The sequence below is a fragment of the Oryx dammah genome, unplaced genomic scaffold (assembly GCF_014754425.2).
Source record: "Oryx dammah isolate SB20612 unplaced genomic scaffold, SCBI_Odam_1.1 HiC_scaffold_25, whole genome shotgun sequence".
Classification (NCBI taxonomy): Eukaryota; Metazoa; Chordata; class Mammalia; order Artiodactyla; family Bovidae; genus Oryx; species Oryx dammah.
The window spans coordinates 21,757,162-21,782,720 of record NW_024070209.1 but is presented as its reverse complement, the minus strand read 5'-3'; the positions used below and the strand labels follow the sequence as shown (position 1 = coordinate 21,782,720).

Genomic DNA, 25,559 nt, shown 5'->3' with positions numbered 1-25,559 from the left:
ATTTCACATGTTTAAGAATCATTCATACCCCTGGGATCATTAATTATTTTTCTGTATTTCCTGAATATTATCACCTAATTGTGTTTCTTCTCTTTTACAAGTGCTTGACCAATGTGCTGCCTTCCTTGTGAGATTTTAGTGTCCTAAGTCACATTTCTTCCTTGAAAATTATGATCAGATACCTTCTGTAAGGCTATATATGGTTGGTGCATTTATTTAGATTTAGGAGCAAGTAATAACCCCAAATGCATTGATCTTTTTTTTTTTTATTTTTATTTTTACTTTATTTTACTTTACAATACTGTATTGGTTTTGCCATACATTGACATGAATAATTGGTCAGAACTTATAATTTTACCTGATGAGTGATATAATTGGAAAATACTACATAGTAAAATTTCCTATTGTGGGGAGCTTTAAATTGGTAAAGCATTAAAGAGGGCTTAAGAGATTTCTTATCCACTCCCTACTTTTATAAATATGCTGCTGAAATAATGTAAAGATATTGACAAAAGCAAAAAAGGATCCGCTACAGCTGGATAAAACATTGCCTTAAACCTTATTTTGATTGCTGCTTTTGCACAAGAAATCATGTCATCACAGCCTATAATAAACTGTGTCAAGAGCAATTCAAATGGCGAGAAATCAAAATAGGGCAGAAAAATTGTTTTAAAACAAATCCTCAGATATTACATTGTAAGGTCAGTATAATTTCATACCAATATTCCACACACTTTCATCTTTAAAGTACTACAGTAATTACTCTTTGATCATCTTGATGGCTTTTGTTTATCAAGAAAAGATTACATTTTACTAAGCATGATTACCAGTTCCTAAATTATGAATGAGTTGTGTATCTGAAATGTTACTTTATGGAAGCTCATTTTATGATCTCTGCTAATATTTTGTGGTCTTAAATAGTCTCAAGATTCAGTTGCTCTGTTTTTGAGCTCTGTTTTGCAATTTACTCTATCTTTTAAAACTTAATTTTTTATAGGCAAGATCAGCATTAAAGATCAACAGACATTGTACATCTCTGTATATATTGAAGAGATACATATGTTATCATAGGACAAATGATCTTGCTAAAGTAAATGGTAACTTAATAGGAATTTTAAAACAGGTTTGGTGTTAAATATGGAATACGTGAATGGACTTTATTGTGCACAATATTCTTAAGTTAAATTATATAAGTTCCAGATAAAAGGGAAATCAGTATTCATGTAGCAATTTAATTAAATTTGTTTTAAAGAAATAAAGGTAATGGGATTTGAGGGTGTGAATTGGCTTCAGTAAAGGATAAACTGAGATTTTACTTATTTAGGAAAAATATTTAATGAACTGCAAAGACTTATAAATGATGATCCTGAAAGTTGGTTGTATGCCATTTCAATTTGGAAGAATCTTCTTGAACTTGATGCAAAAAAGGAAAAACTTCCTCACAAAAATGCTAACCCACTCAAAAGAAAAGTAGGAGATGATGATATCGCTGCTAAGAAATTGAAAACAGAACAAATCCAAGAGATACAAGAGACTAAGGAATGCCAGCTGGAAAAACAAATAGAAGGAAAAATATTGGAGCAAGGAAATTTTATCAGTGAAGAAGAAAAATTTCGAGAACTTCAGAATGATGTAACGGAAGCCGTTGTTACGCATAACCAGACCAACTTAACTTTTAGAGTTTCCTGCCGCTGCAGTGGAGCCATTGCAAAGACCTTTACTGCACAGGTACACTTGCCCCCCAGAGTGGGTTCCCATTTTCTAAAAGAATTAATTCTTTAGATCAAAAATGAGGTGAAAACCTTTCACAGAATACATAACCAGGCCCAGACAGATCGCTTGACCCAATCTCACATAACTAAATTTCTTCTAAAAATGCATTTTCCTTCTTAACTTTACCTGAGATGCTTAAGAGGAATACTGTGCCAGTCTACATAAAGAGTTCCTTTTACTTTCTCCCTAAAAGTTTCCTTAAACTCACAGATGCTGTTTACCTTTGGAAATTCTAATATCATGGCCCTAAGCTTTTCGGCTTTCTCTTCAGTTCGGTTCTGTGTTGATCGAGTGGTTGCTCTGTACCAGGTCTTGCATGTGGGATCGTCCCAGGACCCAGACTGAGATACACAGGCGTACTTAAAAGGAGAGCAAACACCACAAAAGGACCCTGAAAAATTTAGTGATATAGAGGGCATAGCTGTAGGTCCTTGGGCCAGTCTTGAAATCAGACAGACTCTTCAGTCTGAACCTAATGCTACTAAACGGGTAATTTTTAAACATACAGGATTGCCATAGCTAAAATAGTTCATCTTTCAGTTTGCATCTATTTCCTGGGACCCAGAATGACCATATTTATCAGGCCACAATCTGGTTATTTCACCTGTCTGAAATTACAAGGAGAGAGATTACACACAAGTAAACGTCAATGCCATAAGATTTGTTGGGATGGAAGAGGTACAATGCACCCTTATTGCCTTGAATAGAAAATGCTTTCATGTAGTATTTTAATATTGTAACCTTAAATTACCATTGGATAGTATGATTGATTTCCCTGCTAGTTTTTTGCTTACATTTAAACTTAAAATTTTCATTTTTAGTATTCTTATCTTTTTTTAACCTGTTGCCTTTTCAGGAGATAGGAAGAATAATTGGAATTGCTCTTATATGAAACAGTTTGGATGGAAAGCAGATTTGAGGAATCCAAATTTGGAGGTAATGAATGTTCATTTTATTTTATATGCTCGTAACCTAATTCTTTAAAGACAATGTCAACTATTCTTTTTTTTTTTAATTGAAGTGTAGTTGACGTAAAATATTATGATTCATGTGAATTACACAGTGATTCAACATTTGCATACATTATAAAATCATCACAAGTCTACTAGCCATCTCCATTCAAAGTTATTACAATACAGCTGCAATGTCAACAACTTTTACTGTGCTTTTTAACTTTGCTTTAAAGTTTTAAGTCATGTCTACATGGGTCCAGCAGTCTGATTCCTCCTTAGCAACAGAATACTGCAGATTCTTTTGCTAATAGTTTTCACTGTGAAAATGTCTCATTCAAGTTGAACTTTTGGAATGGAATTGTTTAGTTGCAGTTAAACTAAACACTAGAGATGCTCTCTATAATCACTATAATACATAACAAATATCTATAATAAGAAATTCTAGTTAATGTAAAAAATAAAATTGGAAAACAGACCTGTGTTAATAGTGGCTTTGTTAGGCTTGTGGGATTATTTTTCTTTCCCTTTTCTCTATTTTCAAAATTAATTTAATGAGGTTATACCATTTTTAATTGGAACAAAGTAAACACATGGGAAAATGAATTCTATCTATAACAAATGTTCTTCAATGTTTTTTGAAGACCGTAAGTTTGACCAGTAGTCATTTTTCTGATTCATTAATTGGTAGATTATTTTTATATAGCTTTAAAAGGAGTAATGGCTTGTCAAATCAGAAGGCTTTGTGTTGTTTTCTATTTTGTTATTTGATATTTTTTGCTTTTAAAAAGGCATGCCTAGCATATATCCTTTATTGCTGTTTGGCAAAATAAGGCTGAGAATGTTTTTATGTAAGTGTATCTTCCGTCATCTCCCCGTCTGTAGTTTTCTTATTTTCTGTCTGGTTTCCTCCTCTCATCTCTCCCTGACTCCATCTCACTGTCTCAGAACTACAGTTTTCTCATAGTTCAGCTCATAAACAAATATATCTAATTTAATTCTTATCATCCATTTAATGCAAATAATAGCTATTGGTAGAAATAATTGACATGAAACAAAATCGACAACAGAATCACACATAGTAAAATCTGTGTGACCAAAACTGACAGAAGAATCAAATTTTTGCAAATTTTGTTCTGTACAATTAACAGAGAAAACTTCATAGTGCAAAAAGCTGTACCTGATAATATTTGATATATAAAAATGTCAGTATATCATAACTTTAACTGTTAAATAGAAAAGAATCAATACCAATCAATAGCTTTGCTAACATGAATAAGATTAAAAAGTTGGAAAGTTTAGCTTCAGCGATCAAAGAATTAAACTAAATGGAATTCATTCCAGATTATCCTTTTCTTAGTAAAAGCTTATCAATAGTGGAATAGTTCTGATTAAACTATATTAAAATACCTTTGGGGTAAAAGTATTAGGAATCGAATGTTGTTGAGGTCAAAGAGCAGAGTTAGAATATTTCATAAACCTCATCAGGCTAAAGAAGTAAGATTCTTTTAAAATTTATGTGGGCTACTAATTTCAACTTGAGACATTTAAATCCTCATCATGTCCTAACATGAGGACTATAGCTAACACTGCTGTGTGGTATAGGAAGGTTATGAAGAGTAAATCCTGAGAGTCCTTATGGTGAGGAATTTTTTTTTCCCTTTTTTGCTTTTCTTTTTATCTACATGAGAAGATGGATGTTAGTTGAACCTATTGTGATAATCATTTCACAGTGTACATGAATCAAACCTTCATGCTGTATGCCTTTGATGTATGTCAATTATTTCTCAATAAAGCTGGGAGGAAAATAACAGGAGAAAGATGATAGAAAGTAATAAACTCTTCATATAACTGATGCACTTTGCTATACACCTGGAAGTAGCACAGCTTGTGGATTAACTATACCCCAATAAAAATTTTAAAAAGAAAAGAAAAGCACTCCCTATAAATAATAGAGTGAAAGGTCACTCTTGCAACAGTATATTTTGCTTAAGCAGATTTTCTGTTAACCATGGTATCAAGTCTTACTTGAGGCTAGAATAGGGGTAGATTTAGGTAATTGTCTCTAACCTAAACGGAGAAGGCAATGGCACCCCACTCCAGTACTCTTGCCTGGAAAACCCCATGGACGGAGGAGCCTGGTAGGCTGCAGTCCATGGGGTCGCTAAGGGTCGGACATGACTAAGCGACTTCACTTTCATGTTTCACTTTCATGCATTGGAAAAGGAAATGGCAGCCCACTCCAGTGTTCTTGCCTGGAGAATCCCAGGGACAGGAGAGCCTGGTGGGCTGCCATCTATGGGGTCACACAGAGTCGGACACAATTGAAGCGACTTAGCAGCAGCAGCAGCTCTAACCTAAAATGCTTAAAAATCTAATTTAGTTAGGGTAATTCAAAGAATCGCTATAAAGAAAAGTGATCTTGAGTTCTTCATAATGTGATTCTCAATATAAGTTGTTTACCAAATTGACTTCAGAATTTTTCTATGAGATGTACTTAAAATTTACTTTGCCTCTGCTCAATAAAAAAATACTATGGAACATTTTTTCAGATATGAAGAGGTCTTGGAATTTCTTATTAAAATATAGGTTGTATAGCTTCAAAATGGAAGCTTTCAAATTGCCACACATTGGGTAATGCATTACCTGGTCCATAACTTCAATATTTGTTCTTTCAGATCTTTATACATCTAAGTGACATTTACTCTGTGCTGGGAATTCCTATGTTCAGGTACGTATTATTTCTAAGCTTCAGGTTTGTGTCTTAGGAGAGTTTGTAAAACTAAAAACTTTGTGTTTTTATTCATAGTATGAAACACTGATATATCAGAGGGAGCTTAAATCAAAGCCTTTGAGTTCTTTGCTTGAACCAGTAAAGTATTTGCATGGAACTTTGGATCCTGATTGGACTGGTTAGAGTTGTGAAAAGATTTGATCACAATAATCGACTGATTACATGTTTCATATTGAAAATCATATCTATTTTTTAATTAAATTATTTCACAGGCCCACATTTAAACTAAATTTTAGTCCATTGGCCTCTTGGATTTTTCATTAAAATAGAAAATACATCACAGTTCTTAAAATTCATCTTGAACATACTTCACATTTTACTGCAGTTTTTTTTTTTTGTGGGAGAGTAATTCCAATTTTTAAAATCTTCAGGTTTTCTCCCTAGTTATGTTGGGTACTATACAATAATAAATGCAGTTGAATTTTTCTGAATATTTCTTATTCAGAAATATTTATTGAATGTCTATCGTACAGCAGTACTTTCTTAGATGCTTTGGGAAGGAATGGATGATTGGATGATGGAAATAATGATTTGCAGTTTCTTGGGAGCATGTAAATATTGTTGGCATCTTCAAAACATTTTATATGCATAGCCATGTTTACATAGGATAAAGTGATTTAGATATCTTTTCTCTAGGTGATTCTAGGTATGGGATATTTTTAAAATCATAAAAATCCTATGGAAAGATCCCATTGACCTTAAGGTCACATTTGTGCATGTATAAGCCCCGATCAGGATGTAAAAAAGAATGCTTAAGGTCATTGTAACAGTTTTATCAAATGGTGCACCATTGCAGTTGATTAGCACAGTGCTGAGGACATTCTGGATGTTCAAGAAATGCTGAATGATTGAGTTCTCGCTGTGTGCTAGTTATAGGATAGGCCCCACTAGCCTCAAGATTACAAAAATCATGCGCCAATAGTCACTTTAACACGTAAGAGGTCATCACATGCTTCAAGGCCCTGTTGGCTTCCCTTGGCCCCCACCTACTCCAGTACCCTCCCAACTCTCCCAGACCAAACCTAACCCACTGGTTTACATCTACACCTACAAGGTGTCCAGGCTTCCGTACTTCAGTGCCTTTTGGAGTGCCAGACCCTAACCCCTGCAGATGTAGATGGGGATACTCTATATATTGTAGATAGGACATGGCCTAAGAAAATGAAGAAATGATATGAAAGATATTTCATAAGATACGAAATACAGGGAAAGGAGAGTATGTTTAGTTTATATCTGTAAGTTTTGCAGTACTTCTAGGTAAAAGGTGTCCAAACACACATTTGAAGATAAAGGCCTGGGACTCCGGGGACTGATCTAGGCTAGAGATGGAGATGAGAATGTCTTCAACTTGGTGATAGATGGTGTGTATGAGAATAAAGAAGAGATTCACATATGAGGACAAGAGGATCAAAAGCCACATTTATTTTTGTATTGGGGTAAAAGCCAGCTAAAACTCCAAGTAAACACATTAGCCAGGTTCTGTGCAAGTAGAGAATTATTTTTATTTCAAAGAGTTTATTTCTGAACAGTTCTTTTCCCTGAATAATTTTATTATACTGATATAATGAGGCCCTTTTGTTGAAGTAATAGCAGATTAGTTTTGCCCAAGCAAAATAAGAATGGGTTCCCTTCTGTCACATATTAATAGAGTTGGCTCCCATAAAATAAAACCTCTATTAGCAAAAGTATGCACACAATAGTCAAAACTTTCAAAGGTTCTATATAAATCCCCGATGCGTAGAAAAAGACTTTGTAATGTGTATGGACAAAGACAGTTTTCCATGCCAATTCTATTTGTGTGTGTATGTGTCTAGAGTGAAAGTAATTTCTCAGTTTTGGTTTTACCTAATGTGTTTTGTAGTGAGATAATTGCTGCAATTAGCCGCTGAAGCAAGATTCGTTGATCAAATTATTTTATAACTCTTCTGCCCACAAAGTTTATATCCCGGATTCCAAATCTCTGGATATAGTACTATTTACAGTATGAAATTTTATTTCCTGAAAAACCTTTTCAACAAAAATAACCTCTAATAGTTTTATCATGCAGGCTTCATCATAATAGTAAATACACAATTACAGTTTTATTTTAAAGACATACCTCATCTAATTCTAAGATCTTAAGAGGCTTGCAGTAAATACAGAGAAAACAAGATAACTTAAAGAGCAGAAAGAAAATGATGAAAGGAAATAGGGTTTGGAAAACACTGTGGCTTGGTGTAATGTTAGTAGAAGAGCTCTTAGTGGCTTTGAAACAGGCCTAACTGCAAAACAACAACCAAGCATTGATTTTTGAAATCATACATCATGTCTTACCAATGAATTGTATACACAAAATAGGTAAGTGCATTGAAATTGGCAAGGCAATGTTGTTCAGTACACTAGAAACATAGAAATAATATTTTGAAAATCTGTATCAAATCTGGAAACACTGATATTAGCAGTAATGGGGTAGAAGATCAAGTATGAAGTGATATGTAATGGAGACCAGTGAACTCACTGGGGAGTGAGTCCTCGGCTTCAGCATTTCATTCAATAAATTATTTTTGACAATGCAGTGTCAAGCTTCATTCCAACTTTAGAGAAAGGTGCAAATGAGCAAAAGGCAAACTTAGAAAAAGGACCTTTTGAAATTCTTTAAGGGTTAGCATCCATTCAGCTGTGCTTCCTACACTGCATCTGTACCACAGTGCAGTTTACTCCTTGATGACTCTGGATCAGTGAGAAAAGGTCTATTCTACATGGGAAGTCAGGGAAGCATATAAAATTAGAAAAACTTCCCTCATATGGTAAAATTTTTTAAGTTAAACACATAAGGGTTTAAATTTCGGTTATCTAAAAAATTTTCCTTTCTGAAATACCACACTGGCTGGTTAGACAAGGTGCCAGTTAGAGAAGGTAATCTTGCATTAATAAAAACGTTATATACTCTCTAACTTAGGGAATACTTCAGTGCATAATGTACAGGTATGAATGGGTTAATTATTTTTGTTTGTATCCTATTAACATACAGTAATATTGGGTGTTGTTTTACTTTAGGGTTCCTTTAGCCTGCAGAGCTTACATCAAGACAGCAGGGATGAGATCTACCATAGCCTGGGCAATGGCCTCCCTCGCAGAAATTAAAGTAAGGAACCTGTTCCTGTCCCTTTTAATTGAATACAAAGGTCCTTTCCATAATTAATTTACACATGCTCTTATTGATGGTTGCTTTCTTTTCTCTTGGGTTCTTTTAACTTTTTTTATTCTGTTTTTCTGTTTCTTTTCTTGCCATCACACTTATGAACTGCAGAGATAGGCTTTTGTCAAACTTCTGGGAGTATTTTGGCTATGAAAATGCTGAGTCAAAAGATAACTACATTTTATTATTTCTAATTTTTTGTCACAGTCATGTGGCCTGTACAACTCCTACTTCTTAAAATTTAACCAAGATCTTGATCAGCTTTTGTAAATGCTCCATGAACATAAGAAAATAATTTTATTTTCTAGTCAAGAGATGGCCTCTGTATCTTTTAGTTGCTATTTTACTGTCTGCTCAGTACTGAAAGAGGTATTTTGAAATTTAATAGATTATATTTTTCAAGATTTTGCATTTTTATCCATTGTCACCTCATTCTGTAGTTTGGTCTGTAGTTTGGTTTACACACATTTATGACTGTTACTGCCTCACTGTAAAGTGTTCCTTTTTATTACTACAGTTTTCATTATGTAATTTGTAGGTTTAAACTTAAATTTCACCGTGTCTTATTAGTATTTCCGCTCTTTTTTTTTCTTTGCATTTTCCTTGGTAGTTCTGCTTTGTTTTCAACTTTGTTTTCAGTGTGCATTCTTTATAAACACAGAACTCTATCTTTCTCCCACAATGATAGGCCCTTTCAGTGGGAGAATTCAGTACAGTATTATGATGGATAGACCAGTTATGATAGATTTCCTTTGCAACTTCTTGCAGTTTCCCCTTTATTTTTGCTACTTTGATCAAGTGAGTCATCTCATTGTTTTCCCTGAGGTTAGGTTTTACTCTGTGTGCCATTCCATTCAGGGCTCTCTCTCCTAGCTCTCTTAATTAAACACAGGAGACTTGACTCTTACTGGTAAAGACATCAGCTCTTTGCTTTGCCACACTGTTTTTACCTCCGACACTCTGAACTTCCTGCTCTGTCCGCTCCTCCTGGTCATGAGATGAGACCTCCAGGGTACTTTTTCTCTTCTTCGGTCCCACCTTCCTCCTCCCAGCAGTGAGACCTCTGAAACATGTTTACCCTCTTCTACTCCCAACTACCAGCTTGAACTAAATTATTATGCATCAAAATTTCCAAGTATATCCCTCCTGTTTTCAAAAGTTCTTATATTGCACTTATATTACACAACCCGTCTGTAATCATTAAGATGCAGTATGCGTAACATGCATTTCTGTATAAACACACAAACGTATAGTGTGAGGTACATTGCTGCTCACCTTTCTTCTTCACTTTATCTTTCTCTCTTCGAGGTCTCAGCTCTGCTTTATTTGTTGCTTGGATAGTCTTTTCTTGGTACTTTCCTCAAACTTGGTATTTGAATAATATACGCTCTGGACTCCTGTATCTCCTTACACTTCTTCTTGTCATCTGTGTATCCCCTTTTGGCTTAGTATGAGATCCTTGAGTTGCGGTCCTTTTTTCTCAGAGGTCTATAGATGGTGTTCCATTATCCTTTCACTTCCAGTGTTTTAGGGGAGCAATTCCTGCCAGTATGATTTTTCTTTTCCTTGATAGCTATCTTGTTCTTTTTGTTTGCAAGCTTGTAAGAGTTTTCTTTTTAATCCTCTAATCTCAGGGATATTACCAGATGTACTTGTATAAGTATCTTTTCCTATTCAGTGCAGAACTCGGTAAGTCCGACTCCCTGAGTCCACTTTCCAACTCTACCACTTACAGGCTGGGAAACTTTATGTAAGATACTTAACATCTCTGTGCCTCGGTTTCTCACTTCCAAGATGAAAATAGTCATCTCATAGGACTATGTGAGAACGAAGTGAATCAGCATTTATCAAGGGATTAGAACAACACCTAGCGTATAGGAAGTACCTAAGTTTTAACTTCTGCTATGGTAATGTCAAGGAGGGAGAAATTACCTCGCTATCCCCCCTTGAGTTCTTTTGAGTGATCTAATAATTAAATTGACACAAGACAGATTAACAGGAGAAAAAAAATTTTAATTTGTATGCATGAAAGTCTTATAGAAGTTGGACTCCTGAAGTGATGGCAGCAGGCTATTTATATATTATTTTTAGACAAAGAAACATTTGTGAAGACTTAACAAAACAAAGGGGTCTGTGCTTGGGGTAGCAGACTACTGAAGAAGTAAGTTTGTTTATCCAGCTTTCTCATGTATACAGCCTTGAATTCCCTAACTCTGGTGATAAAGATGCTTTCAATCCTCCTGGTAGAGGGAAGATACTTGGGAGATTAAATTCCTGCTTTCAGGGGGAGAGAAGTGGGCCAGAGTGTATTTTCTTTTTAGTATCATTTATTTTTACTGGCTGTTTCTTAAGTAACTTTTAATTCAAAATAATCAATATGCCATTAAAGCATATTTTGGGGCATCCTGCCCTGGACCTCAACAGTAATAATAATTATAATAACTATTATTTAGGATATATAATAATTATAGAAATCACTTTTTTCCTCCAGCTCAGGTACTCTTTCATCCATTATTTACTTATTATTTCCTCAACTATTTTGCTTTAGTGTCTTTTACCTTAAACAACTTCCTTTTTTTTTGCGTCTGGAGTTCCTGTGATAAACACATTAAGCTTCCTTTCTCATGTGTTTTCCATCTCTTTATATTTTGCCTATGTATTTTGAGTTTTCCTTGGACATTATCTTCCAAGGTATAACCGGAGTCACCAGAATGTGCTGTACTTTATTGAAATGTTTAGTTTTAAAATCATGGATTTTTTTCGCTTTGGAAAATTGTGTATGTGTATGCCTAGAGAATTCCATGGACAGAGGAGCCTGGTGGGCTGCTGTCCATAGGGTCGCACAGAGTCGGACACGACTGAAGCGACTTAGCATGCATGCATGCATTGGAGAAGGCACTCCAGTGTTCTTGCCTGGAGAATCCCAGGGACAGAGGAGCCTGGTGAGCTGCTGTCCATGGGGTCGCACAGTTAGACACAACTGAAGCAACTTAGCATGCATGCATGCATTGGAGAAGGCACTCCAGTGTTCTTGCCTGGAGAATCCCAGGGACAGAGGAGCCTGGTGGGCTGCCATCTATGGGGTCGCACAGAGTCGGACATGACTGAAGCGACTTAGCAGCAGCAGCAGCATGCTATATTTGGTAAAGAACTGTCTGCCAATGCAGGAGACGGAACAAACCTGGATTCATTCCCTAAGTTGTGAGGATCCCTTGGAGAAAGGCATGGCAACCCTCTTCAGTATTCTTACCTGGAGAATCCCATGGACAGAGGAGCCTGGAGGGCTACAGTCCATGGGGTCACACAGAGTCTGAGGCAACTTAGCACACATCACATGCTATATTTGATCTCTCTAGTGGCTTTAACTTCTCACATATTTATCTGTTCCCTCCAGAAGTTTCATTTCACTAGATGTGTACTGTTTGTTCTGCTTGTTTTTGCTCTAGCTTTTGAGGGACTTCCTCCCCTTAGATGTGCACAGCACGGTTCTTTTTGGGAGAACACAGTATGACCCACCGTATAAATGATCCCAGTATCCAGCCTTGATCCAGGCAGCCCCTCTTTGGAGCTTGGTACCTAAAACTCTGCACAAGCAGCTCAACCTTGAGTAGGCCAATGCCATGGAAACTGAAATTTAAACCTGGGGTTGTTAGGTATTTTTCAATGTAAACCATTCTCCTTCATACAGATCATAAAAGCAAGGAAAATCAAGTTCTATGTAAATCTTGGTTATTACTTTAAGGATATAGAAATACTTCTCTGCTACTGTCTATGTCCTCAGGTGTCATGACTAGAAAAGTCCTGCAGTAAAATAAGGACACTGAAAAATATTTAAGGGCAGATCACCTCATCGAAGAGGGACTGTGGGGAGAAAGAGCATGGAGTTTGGTACATTTTAAGTCATTAATAAAAATTAGTTCTCATACCGCTATTAATCTTAAAATTGTCATTTAAATCATTATTTTTTTTGTTACTTTCCTGCCCCTTCATGGGGGATCCGTATGACACTCTGGTAGAATTTAGTGTCAGGGAGAAGCTTCTGAAGGACGTTTTGTTTCTTTTCACCAGGTAGCCCCTGGCTCTGGCTGAACCCCGCTGTCTTCTGAGCCCTCTGCCTCCTCTGTAGACAGACCGAGGGACCGCTGGGCCTGGAGCTGGGGTAGGTGTCCTGCTTGACCTTGCTGCCCTTTCTGCCCAGGATCTCTCCCTGCCTTCGAAGCACGTGCCATCCAGTCATCCTGGTCATCTACAGATCTCTTGTTGTCGGTGCTGTACTAGCATGCACCGTCATTCGTGTCAGAAGTCTATCAGCTCAGTGGCTGCGCTATCCGATCCCTTAGTGTCTTGCTCTCCCTGCCTCTCGTGACCTGCTACAGTCACAACCTAGAATTTATCAGACCCAGAAAAGTGTGCCTTCCCCAAATCGCAACAGTGCTGCTCTTACCCTCCTTCTCCTGCCCACTCACTTCCTCTTGTGCCCTGCCATCGTTTTTTAACTCCATGAGACCTCTAGTCACCGGTGGCCCTGTGCTGTGCTGTGCTTAGTCCAGTCGTGTCCGACTCTTTGCAGCCACATGGGCTGTGGCCCACCAGCTGCCTCTGTCCATGGGATTCTCCAGGCAAGAATACTGGAAAGGGTTGCCATGTCCTCCTCCAGGGGTCTTCCCAACCCAGGAATTGAACCGGGGTCTCCTGTGTTGCAGGCAGAGTCTTTACCAGCTGGGCTACCAAGGAAGCCCAGTAGGTGGCCCTACTCACCACCTGTACTCAGCCCTCCCTCCCCACTTGGATTTTAGGCTCTATCATTACAGTCATTCCCTTGAGCATACTTGTAATTCTCCTGCTTCTTAAGTGATGTAAATAGTGGAATCAAAAGAGAAGTTTAACATGTTCTCACCAGGTCTACCAACATATTGGAATTATAATGGCTTATAATTATTATAATCATTATAATAAATGAACTGTCCTTGTTTCGCTCCATTACTTGTGTGCTAGATTCCATTCCCTCTTGCCTCCTTAAGAACTTTTTTCTCTGCTGGGTCATTCCCATCAGCATGTGCATGTGCTAGAATATCTTGCAACTTAAAAATGAATTGACCCTCTCCTGAACCCACGTGATCCATCAGCCCTCACTCCCTCCTCTGCTTCCCTTCAGAGCAACACTTAAGACCAGTCGTCCATGTTTGGTGTCTACTTCTTCCTTGCCGTGCTCTCTCGGGTCCCCCTTCCCTCAGGCTCTTCTCACTAGCACTCCCCTGAAACCACTCACCTTGCTTAGCCTACTAGCACGTGGGCGCTATCATCACGCCCGCTTGTTGGATGTTTCCCCTTTGTTTCAGGACCAGTCTAGGGCACTCTGCTGTCAGTGTACACTGCTGGGCCTTCATCCACCAAACATGGGTTACTTAGGAGATCACCAGCATCCAGATGACAGACTTACTTTTTTTTTTTTTACCTTTTCTTAAAAACTTCAGTCACGTCAGACCATTGTCATTTTGTAATATTCCACATTGCCGTCCATCCTGTTGGTTCTTCCTTTTAAATATACCCAGAATCCAACTACCTCTCCCCACCTCCACCAACGTCATTCTTTATTCGGGCCACCATTATCTCTGCCTGGATTCCCTACTAGCCGCCTCGTAACTCCCCTATTTTTCCGTGGTCCTTTCTCAACGGGCAGCCAGACTGATCCCTTTGAAATGTTACATCATGTTTCTCCTCTGCTCAGAATGCTGCAGTAGTTTCCCATCCTTCAGAACAGAATCAGAATCCTTATAACAACTACAAGATCAGACATGGTGTGATACCCTCTGTCCCCCAGAGGGGAGAGTCATTAGTTTTTTTCCCTCCAGATTTCCTGCTCTCCTCTCAGGTACAGAGAGGACAGCCCCTTTCCTGACCTCTTCACATTGTGTGTGTCATGTGACTGACATGCTTTCGCCAACTCAGTGTTGGTGGAAATGACGTGTGTCACCTCCAGATGGCACTTTAAAAGCCAGGGCCTGATTTGTTGTGCTTTCTTTGCCCCTGCTGGTGACCCCTTCACTGTTTCACTTTCTGGGAAGAAGCAGAAGCCCCAGGTGTCATACCGTAGGCTTGTACCATGAGCTGCACAGTGTCTTGAACCTGTAGGACGTGGTGGTTGTAATTCTACACAGCCCATCTTGGTGGAGCTGCCTGGCCCCCTCTCTGATGTCATCACCACTTCCTGCTCCCACTCACTGTGATTTGGCCACACTGGTCTCCTGCCTAATCTTTAAACGTGCCGAGCAGACACCTGCCCTAGGGCTTTAACTACCTGAAATTCCTAATAAAGTTTAGAAAGGAATCTTTACTCTGAAATAATTGATTCCTCAAGTTTTAGGCTTCTTGTATAATACCTGTTCCAGTAGATTTAACAGGAGCAAATCAACATTTCTATCTATAGGCTGGTGCAGTTGTTTTAGATCCAATGTGTGGACTTGGAACAATACTTTTGGAAGCTGCTAAGGAATGGCCAGTAAGTTCTAAAGTTTGGTAAACCAAGCAATGTTTTCCTTTAATCAGTGTGTGTTTTGTATACACTTAACAATTATTTATAGGTAGATTGTCTATTTAGGGATTATAATTTTTAATTATATGAGTTACTATTTAATTGTAGTCAAAGTAGACTATGAAAGGTTGATTAAACTACTGTTATTTCTTTAAATATTGTGATAAATTTAGGAAATTATGACAGAATTCCAATAACTAGTCATGACCTACATTATATAAATCCCTCAATTCCTTAGACATTTGTATTGTAAAATATTAATTGTAAAATGTTAAAAATTAATGTTTTAACATTTTACCAAAAACTTCTCTCAAGTTTTGGTCCTTGAATGTTATTTTAAAGAAATATCCTAAATTTCTTTTAATCTGAATTAACAAATCTATTGCTTTCATTTTCATCATTTGAAAAAATGCAAGTAGATTTTCTTAACTACATAAAATATGGTTTTATTTATAATTTGAATTTCTCCCCTCATAGGATGTGTATTATGTGGGTGCTGATGTCAGTGACTCACAGTTATCAGGTGCATATGACAATCTGAGAGCTGCAGGCCTCAAGGATAAGATTGAGTTACTTAAAGTCTCTGTTATAGGTAAGATATTAAAAATGCAAACATTTGGGGGAAATAAACATGTGTAAACACACTTAGAATCATAATATAGAACACCACTCACTTTTCATATGTTAATATAAAGGCTGAATTATTTATACCTTGTGATATATCTGTGGAGCCAATACTCAGTTTACTTCCAATATTATAATTGTAACTTTTTTATTTTTCAAAAGATTCATTGTCAGGAACTATATTTTTGTAGTTTCCCTAAGCATGTAAGTAAAAGCATGGTACAAAGTAAAAGCATCTTAAGAAATTTTAAGATGTGTTTGTTGCATCTGAACCATTTCTCATATGATAACCAGGGGTCATTTAGTATAGGCATAAAATAAACAGAATAATAACAATAATTTGTTGAGAATCTGTGAATTCTTTGTAATAAACTATATGAAATGTTTTGAATTATCTTACCGTCTCCTTGCCTCAGTTGGATAGTATTCCTATGTTATGGGGAATGAGGTAACAAGCCTTCCCAGTTTGCTACACCAATACTACTTTTAATGCTAAAACAGAAATTCTAGGGCAAACCAGGATTCATGACCCTGTGAGGCAGAGGAAAGCCATTACTCCATGTTTACTGTTGGGGAGTCAGCAGCAAGGAACATTATAAGGAATCAAGTGTATGGAGTCCAAAATAATATTTTACTAACACCCATGGTATTTAGACTGAGAGAAGCCTCACATTCCTCCTATCTTTCCCTCAGTGTGCCTTTCTCCCTTAAAAGTGACCACATTTAATTCTCAGCTAAGAAAATCATATTCTCTTGCCACAGTGAGAATAGGTGATAGATAAGTCCCTGTAATCTAGAGAAACAGTATATTGTTAAAAAAAAATGTTCTATTATAGTAGAAAAGTAGTAGAAATCCATTGTTGACAAAATATTAGGATAACTTTTCTAAAAATGCATAATAAAGTAGCCTCAGAGAAGAAATTATATTGTTGGTTGAAGGTTCATAATCGTTTGCTTTCAGTGACTATCTTTTCAATCTTTCTGTCAAGGTTTTTAAGTGGACTCTGTGTGCAGCACAGGTTTCTAGAGGAAGCTGAGGGATGATTAGATTGAAATCAAGTTTTCATATACATTTCTTTAAGAAAGCTGGGGGTTTTTTTTTGAGATCGTCAAGAAAAATGGAATAGCTCTATAAATTGTTCCAGAGCAGTGGTTTTTCCAACCCTTTACAGTCTCAAAAGTGCCTTGGTTGCGTGAGAAAGGAAGTACTAATTTGTCCATCAGAACATCGCTGCTGTACCAGCTCCACTTTCATCAGTTCTTGTGTTTTGGGTATTTTCCATAAGATTTCACTTTAAAAACAAGCATTAAATGCTCAATTGTTAATAAAGAAAAGTTTTTTGTTTTTTTTTTAAGTTTTCTATTACACCTAGTAGCCAAACAAATCCTAGCTTTTTAAAAGATTAGTCTTTTTATTGTCTGTTAAGAACAGACAATAGGAGAGCAAGGATGGAAACAGAGAGACTAGTTGCAAGACTATTGCAATAATCCAGGTAAATGGTGGTGGCTTGGGACAAAGTAGTATTAGTGGAGGTGCTGAAAAGAGGTCATACATATATATACACACACACACACATATGTATATGTATATACATATTGAAGGTAGAGCCAACAGGATTTGTTAGTGGATTACACGTGAGAAAAAGAACAAGGATGACTAAGCTTTCTGGCTTGAACAGCTAGAGGGTGCCATTGCCGTTTATTGAGTTGCAGAAAACTGCAGGGGGAACAAGTTAAGAGCTGGGGTCCTGCTCAGTTCCACATGATGATTAAGAACCATTAAGATCTCAAGGTAGATAGTCAACATCCAAATCTGGAGTTTAGGGGAGACAGTACGCATCACTAGTCTAGATAACATTTCCATCCATGAGAGCACCTAGGAAATGAGCACAAATAGAGAAAAGAGAGGCTTTCTCTGAAGATGGGATGCTTAGAGTTCTGGAGGGTGAGAATCTAGTAAAAGGAACAACCAGGGATGAGAAAGTAAGAGAGAATCTGAGCGAGAATGAGCAGCTGTGTCAGACGCTGCTGATTGGTGAAGCAAAACTCAGGCTCGACCGGTTCCATGGAGCAAAACTCAGGCCTAACTGGTTCCGTGGAGCAGCAGGAACAAAGGCTTGCCTGCCTGAACGGGATCTGGAGAGAACGGGAAGAGGTAACTTGAAGACAGCTAGTTCTCATCATTTTTTTGGGTAGTTGGGCTGGTAAGGGAAACAGAAAAGTTGGCGTTCTACCGGGTATGTTGTGGTTCACACAATATTCTGCACAATTCATGAAGCTGCCCGGCTGCCCTGGCATCTGGGAAGTCAGGGGAAATGTGAGAAGTGATAGGTTGGGTGAAATATGTGTGGGAAATAGGGAGTGAGAAGCCCACCTTAGAGAATTTGAGTGTTTTTGCTACAGTGGTTTTATCATATATATCATAGGCTATGAATCCCTTTGTTTGGTAACACTGTTCTGTAACAAACTCAGCAGCAATAAGGTTTTAAAAGTGCATATTTAATGAAAAATTATATACTGAGTTTCTGTTTCTCAAGGAAGCTGTTGATGAATATACAACTAGAATAAAATGTTTATTTACTTTTATCATGCACTGTGAGGGCCGTGGTGATAGGAGTAACCAAATGAAATAAACTTGTTTATAGAGGCATCTAGCATTTACTTGCGGAGAAGGCAATGGCGACCCACTCCAGTATTCTTGCCTGGAAAATCCCATGGACAGAGGAGCCTGGTAGGCTGTAGTCCATGGGGTCGCTAGGAGCGACTTCACTTTCACTTTTCACTTTCATGCATTGGAGAAGGAAACGGCAACCCACTCCAGAGAATCCCAGGGACGGAGGAGCCTAGTGGGCTGCCGTCTATGGGGTCGCACAGAGTCGGACACGACTGAAGCGACTTAGCAGCAGCATTTACTTCAAAACTTAGTCATTATTTTAAGGCGAGCAAGCCAAAATTAAGTGTTTATCAGATGCAACAGAAAGAAATGCATTTAACTATCACTCTGTGAAGCATGACTTTTCATTTAGATCAAATGAGCACTCTTCTAAATTAATTTTGTTCGTTTTCAATTCCAAATTTTCTTATGTATATAAACAAAATGAAGCTATAGCTATTCATACATTGGCTCCATTACCAGAAGACCTCTGCAGAAAGTTAAATGTTACCAGTTTTGTATCAGTGTTACGAGACCCTTCAAAAAGAAAATTAGCTAAGTGAATTCCAGTAATGGTTTAGTATTCCTACCCCCTCCCAATTCTTGGAAATTTAGGAATTTTTTTTCTGTCAGAGATGAAACTTCTTTCATTATTGTGAACGCTACTGTAGAGTAGACTCAGCACTGCATCTGTGTCTGTTTATGCATTGGTGGACCACAGAATCCTGGTGGAGATTAATGTTCTTATTAAATAAAGAAATCTATGACACAGAAATGTACTTAGAATTTGACATGGTACCTACATAATTCATAATTACCTCCAAACAAGCTGTGATGTTCTGAATTGAAATAGTAATTCAAGTTATCAAAATAGTAGACTTAAAAAAATTTTTTAATATACACAGAATAACTGAACTGTAGGCCATCTGTAAAGATGGTTGAATGCAAAAAAAGCAATTCAGCCTGACAGTACATGCTTTTTTGTTTGCCCATCATTTGTTGGGTTTTAAAATGTTTAATCTGAGTTTAAAGTGGGAAAAAGACAGTCTCTTTAGCAAGTGGTATTGGAAAAGTTGGACAGCTGCGTTTAAATCAATGAAGTTAAAACACATCCTCATACTGTGCACAAAAATAAACTCAAAATGGCTTAAAGACAAACATAACACTGGAGGTGGGAGAGATGCTTAAGAGGGACAAGATATCTGTATAGTTGTGACTGATTCTCATTGTTGTACAGCAGAAACCAACACAACATTGTAAAGCAGTTATCCTCCAATCAAAAAAAAAAAAAAAAGGAGAGATATAATACCATAAAACTCCTATCCTAGAAGAGAGCGCATAGGCAAAGCATTCCCCAGCGTAAATCGTATCAATGTTTTCTTGGCCCAATCTCCCAGGCAATAGAAATAAAAATAAACAAAGGGACTTAACCAAACTTATAAGCTTTTGCACAGAGAAAAGAACACAAAAAGACCACCTACAAAATGAGAAAAATATTTGTAAATGATGCATCCAACAAGTGCTTTATCTCCAAAATATACAAACAGCTCATACAACTCAACACCAACCACAAAAAAAAAAAAAAAAACCCAACCAATCCAAGAAAAAAAAAAAGAACAGAATACCTTAATAAACATTTCTCTAGAGGATAGATGGCCAATAGGCATATGAAAAGATGCTCAGCATCACTAAATATTAAAGAAATACAAATCAAAACTACAATTAGGTACCACCTCACACTGGTCAGAATGGCCTTCATTAAAAAGTCTACAAATAACAAATGTTAGAGAATGTGTGGAGAAAAGGGAACCGTCCCTACACCATTGGTGGGAATGTTAAGTTGGTGCAGTAACTATGGAAAACAGTAGGGAGGTTCCTCAGAAAACTAAAAATAGAATTATCGTATGATCCACCAGTCCCACTACTGGGCATATATACTCGGACAAAAGTATAATTCAAAGAGATATATGTACCCGAAGGTTCATAGCAGCACTATTCACAATAGGCAAAACTTGGAGACAACCTAAATGTCCATCAGCGGATGAATAGGTAGAAAAGGGGTGTGGGTGTGGGTGTGTGTAGAAAAGATGTGTGTGTGTGGGGGGTGTGTGTGTGTGTAGAAAAGATGTGTGGTGTGTGTGTAGAAAAGATGTGTGGTGTGTGTGGGTGTGTAACGGAATACTGCTCAGCTGTAAAAAAGATGAAATAATGCCATTTGCAGCAACATGGGTGCAGCTAAAGATTATCATACTAAGTGAAGTAAGAAAGACAAATACCATATAATATCACTTATATGTGGACTCCTAAAATATGGCACAAATGAACAAAACAGAAAACAGTCTTCCTATCCACAAACAAAAACAGACTCATAGGCAGGGCGATCAGACTTGTGACTGCCAAGGGGAAGAGATGAGGGAGTAGGACGGACTGGGAGTTTGGAGTTGGTAGATGTGAACTATTACATTTAGAATAGATAAACAACAAGGTCCCACTGTATGCCACAGGGAGCTGTATTCAACCTCCTGGGATAAACCATAATGGAGAAGAATATAAACAAAGAACTGTATGTGTATAACTGAGTTACTTTGCTATATAGCAGAGATTGGCACAACATTGTAAATCAACTATACTTCAGTTTTCTTAAAAATGTTTAAATTTTTGAAGATGTTCTGATGGCTGATGTACCTTAGCCAGAGTGTCTTATAATTGTGCTATAAACTTTTTTAAATAAACAAGTTGCCTAATTGTAGTTGCATTTTTTTTCAGACTTCATTGGAAATCTGTAATCAAAGAATTCGACAAATGGAGTGCAAAAAAACTTTTAAGTTTTTAAAGTTTTTGATAAATTGCAGTCATTAAAAACAAAACTAGCAACAGCACTTTAAAATTATCTCCCAGATGCCAAACTACATTTTGCATATTCAAGACTAATTATGGACTTCTGAATTAGCAATACACATTGAAATTTCAGCTTCATTGAAGTATTTGTATTCTCTTTTATGAAATCAAAAAGAATAATATAAAGTGAAAGATAGTAGAAGAGAAAAATTTCACCAGCAGCAATCATATAAAGAAAAGGCATAATCTAATGCAGTAAACTTCAAAATCTATTCACGATGGAAACAAAGTTATAGAGCAATAGCCAATGAGATAGTGGCTACTTACAAGGTTACTAAGGCAAAGTGGGACCCAGAAATACCATGTTCAACCAAGATGTCATTTTAGTACAAAGATATTTTCAAATATAAAAAGTTCAGGCAACGTTTCACTAACAAGCATGTCAGAGGGGGAAAAAGTATTAAAAATTAATAAAACCCAGACATTTAAGAGATGAACCAACTGAGGAATAGAGAAAGCCAGGGTGAAATGACTGGTCACAAGGATTGAATCAAAAATACAACTGTTTGAGCAACTGAGAATTACAAGACAGAATGCCGTTGTTATAACCTAGATGATGGAAAGAATAACAAACTACAATGAAAGAAAATACAAAAAGGATGTGCTCAACCTTGTAAAAGTTCTGAGTTTACCCAGTCTCTTGTCTACACATATACATGAAAGTTATTTTAAAGGCTCTTAAAACTTTTGGGGAGAAAATATCTTAGGGCTATATCATGGTTTTAAGCAGTTCTTACTCAAACTTATCCCCAGAAGGAGGGAGTAAATAGGACAGTTTTATTCAAGACATACCAGTCTTTTACCTTTTTTCATGTTTTTGAATCATCCTGCAGAGATGTAAAAAAGATGATTTTTTTTACTTGTTTGTTTTAAGCTATGTTTCTATTTCAGAATTCTGTCTCCTTAGTTACAAACTCTGTTCACAAGCAGTTCAAACATTTAATAATTTAAAAGATTTTACTGTGTGTTGACTCTCATGGGTCAGGTGCTCGTGATTTTAGGAGTTTATGCATCAGCATCTCTGGAAGTGGGGCTAGCAGTTTGCATTCTACCAGGCCCTTCAGTTGATTCTGATCCACACTAAATACCAAGGTTGGTTGTAGGGCCCAAGATTTTGCATTTATAGTTTCAGGTGATACTGATGGTGCTTCTCTAGGGACCGCATGTTGGGAACCCCTGCTAAGGGAAAGGCAAGTTGGAAAGAGACCCATCTGGAAGTAGTAGCCCCACTAGGTCTTTGAGGAGCTAAGTTCTGCAGAGCTTCCTGGAAGGATTCTGACCCACTGGCTCCACCTGGCTGTCATCTCCTTATACATACTAGAGAGGACGTTGTCCTGTAAATACTGACAACAGCTGACAATTACTGACTGCTCATTGTGTGCCAGACAATGTCTGTAGGTTCCTCACATGTTAACTTCTGAAATAGGTACTCTTATCCCATTTTACAGATGAGAAAAGTAAAGCAATAATTTCCCAAAGTTGCACAGCTGGTAAGTGGCAGAGCCAAATGCAAGCTGACACCAGAGCCTGCACAAAAGCTCAGATTATTTTCTGTTGTATTATTGGAAGATGACACTGGTTCTATGTAAAAGATTACTCTCTTCTCTCTCAGTGATGTTTATTCCTTCATCATCTAAAATGATTTAAAGCAGTTTGGTAAATTACAATACAGAGTAGAAAACTTGCAAATGAAAATAGACTGACAAAGGGAAAAAAATCCAAGCCGGAAGATGGGCAACTCATGTTTGTTGTGTGTTTATGTAAGCAAAAGACTTGGGCTCAATCTCAAGGGTAGATTACTGCCTGGTTCCTCATGTATAAACATTTGATAACTATGTTTGCTCATTGTCTTTCATAGTTTTACAAGTGTAGTTACAGTATTCAAGTGGATGTGTCCTGTATCACTGTGTGCGTGTTCAGTTTGCTCAGTCATGTCTGATTCTTTGCAGTCCCATGGACTATAGCCCGCCAGGCTCCTCTGTCCATGGGATTTCCGAGGCAAGAATACTGGATTGGGTTGTCATTTCCTCCTCCAGGGAATCTTTTCAACCCAGGGATAGAACCCACATCTCTTGTGTCAGCAAGCGGACTCTTTACCACTGAGCCACCTGGGAAGCCCCACTCTATATCAATACCCTAAAACTAAATGAAAAAAGAAAGTGAAAGTGATAGTCACTAGTCGTTTCCGAATCTTTGCGACCCCATAGACTGTAGCCCACCAGGCTCCTCTGTCCATGGGGTTTCTCCAGGCAAGAATACTGGGGTGGGTTGCCATTCTCTTCTCCAGGGGATCTTGTGGACCCAGGTACTGAACCCGGATCTCCTGCATGCAGGCAAATTCTTTACCGTCTGAGCCACCATGACATTAAAAAATGACTTGGGAAAAAAAAAAAAAAGATTTTCTGCCTAGTTCTAACAAAATATTATCCCATTACTTGTTTTCTAACAACCCACTCTTTCTTTTATTAGCAAATGTTCATTCATTAGACTTTCTCAGATAACAGGATTTTTGTTTTGTTTTTAAATTTCCTGCCAACAAAAATTTGTATTCAGAATATTAAAGATTATTTAAATTCTGTTGTTATAGAACTAGGTGCTGTCTGAAATTAAAATAATTATTTAAATTTAGATGGTGGTAGTAGAAGTATAAAGAGTACAAAGTGAAAAGTATATTCAGAAAATGTGGAAGTTAAGATTGGGTGTATTACCTTGTGGTAATTGCAAGGAGATCCAACCAGTCCATTCTAAAGGAGATCAGCCCTGGGTGTTCTTTGGAAGGAATGATGCTAAAGCCTGAAACTCCAGTACTTTGGCCACCTCATGCGAAGAGTTGACTCATTGGAAAAGAATGATGCTGGGAGGGATTGGGGGCAGGAGGAGAAGGGGACGACAGAGGATGAGATGGCTGGATGGCATCACTGACTCGACATGAGTTTGAGTGAACTCCAGGAGTTGGTGATGGACAGGGAGGCCTGGCGTGCTGCGATTCATGGAGTCACAAAGAGTCGAACACGACTGAGCAACTGAACTGACTGAATTAATTTCTGAGAGTAAAATGTAAAGTTGAGAAAGACAGATTTGATAATCAAACACTATATTTTGTTTTAGTGATGTCATTTTCTTAATTGTTTAACTTTTTCTCTAGTCTTAGGACTTAAGTGGATGTTCTTAACCTTTGGGGTTGCCATTAAAAATACAATGAAACCTATGGGTCACTTTTCTTAAAAGCAAATAGATCTACAAATGGATTTTTATATATGATCATGAAAAGAAAAATGAAAGTTGTGGAATATAATTTTGTAAAAGGTTTTTCTAGGCATCCTAATATATTTCTTCTTGGATCTAGCAATTTTCTTCTCATGTAATATTTTTAAAGAAAAATTCTGCTTAACTTATGTCATATTTTATTACACTTGAAAAACCACTTTTCAAAAAACAAAATACAACAATTGTAACATCTATTTTTAGGTGATTCTGAAAGCATTCAGGATCTTGTCACTCCTTAGAAACAATATTAAAGCCTTAAATTTTATTCAGTATGCAAAAATAATCCTATGTACTTCAGTTTTCTCATATTTAAGTTATAAATGTTTGAACTTACTGTAATAGAATTTTCTCATTTTTGTATTTCAGAGTTGCCATTGCCTTCAGAAAGTGTCGATATTATTATTTCTGATATTCCATTTGGAAAAAAGTTTAAGTTAGGAAAAGACATCAAAAGGACTCTGCAGGAGATGGAAAGGTAAGTTGTTAAGTGTCTTTCCAAAATCTTTGAGCCATGGGGCATTTAACCAAAATGTAATGTAGCTCTTCAGTTAAGATTTGATTACATTTTAGTAATTTCCTCGTGTTTTTATAGCTTAATTTTCTAAGATTTCAAATCAGAAGTTTATATAGTTATAAACTTGATATAGTTATTCTATATCATCATACTATAAGTTTTATTCAGGAAAAGATATTAATTTTTCATTATAGCCAAAAATTTGAAAATCTAAAATAGTGACATATATTTCAGTCACTGAGCTAGTTAATTTACATATTTACTCCTAATTCTCCCCCCAACCCTGCCTCCTATGTGTTAATCCCCCACATTTTACAGGAGAGAAACCAGGACCCAGAAATAGTATCCTCCTCAAGATCACAGAGCTACTGAGCAA

The 25,559-nt window shown here is 37.1% G+C and overlaps 1 protein-coding gene across 1 annotated transcript in view; it reads left to right on the top strand.

Annotated features, from left to right (window-relative positions):
- Positions 1-25,559, top strand: part of THUMPD2 (THUMP domain containing 2) — a 38,530-nt gene that overhangs the window by 5,685 nt on the left and 7,286 nt on the right. Inside the window, 8 exon segments of the mRNA XM_040224693.1 lie at positions 1,325-1,728; positions 2,630-2,659; positions 2,662-2,709; positions 5,402-5,454; positions 8,554-8,641; positions 15,123-15,194; positions 15,705-15,819; positions 25,036-25,144. Of these exon segments, the coding sequence (XP_040080627.1) occupies positions 1,325-1,728; positions 2,630-2,659; positions 2,662-2,709; positions 5,402-5,454; positions 8,554-8,641; positions 15,123-15,194; positions 15,705-15,819; positions 25,036-25,144 (919 nt within the window).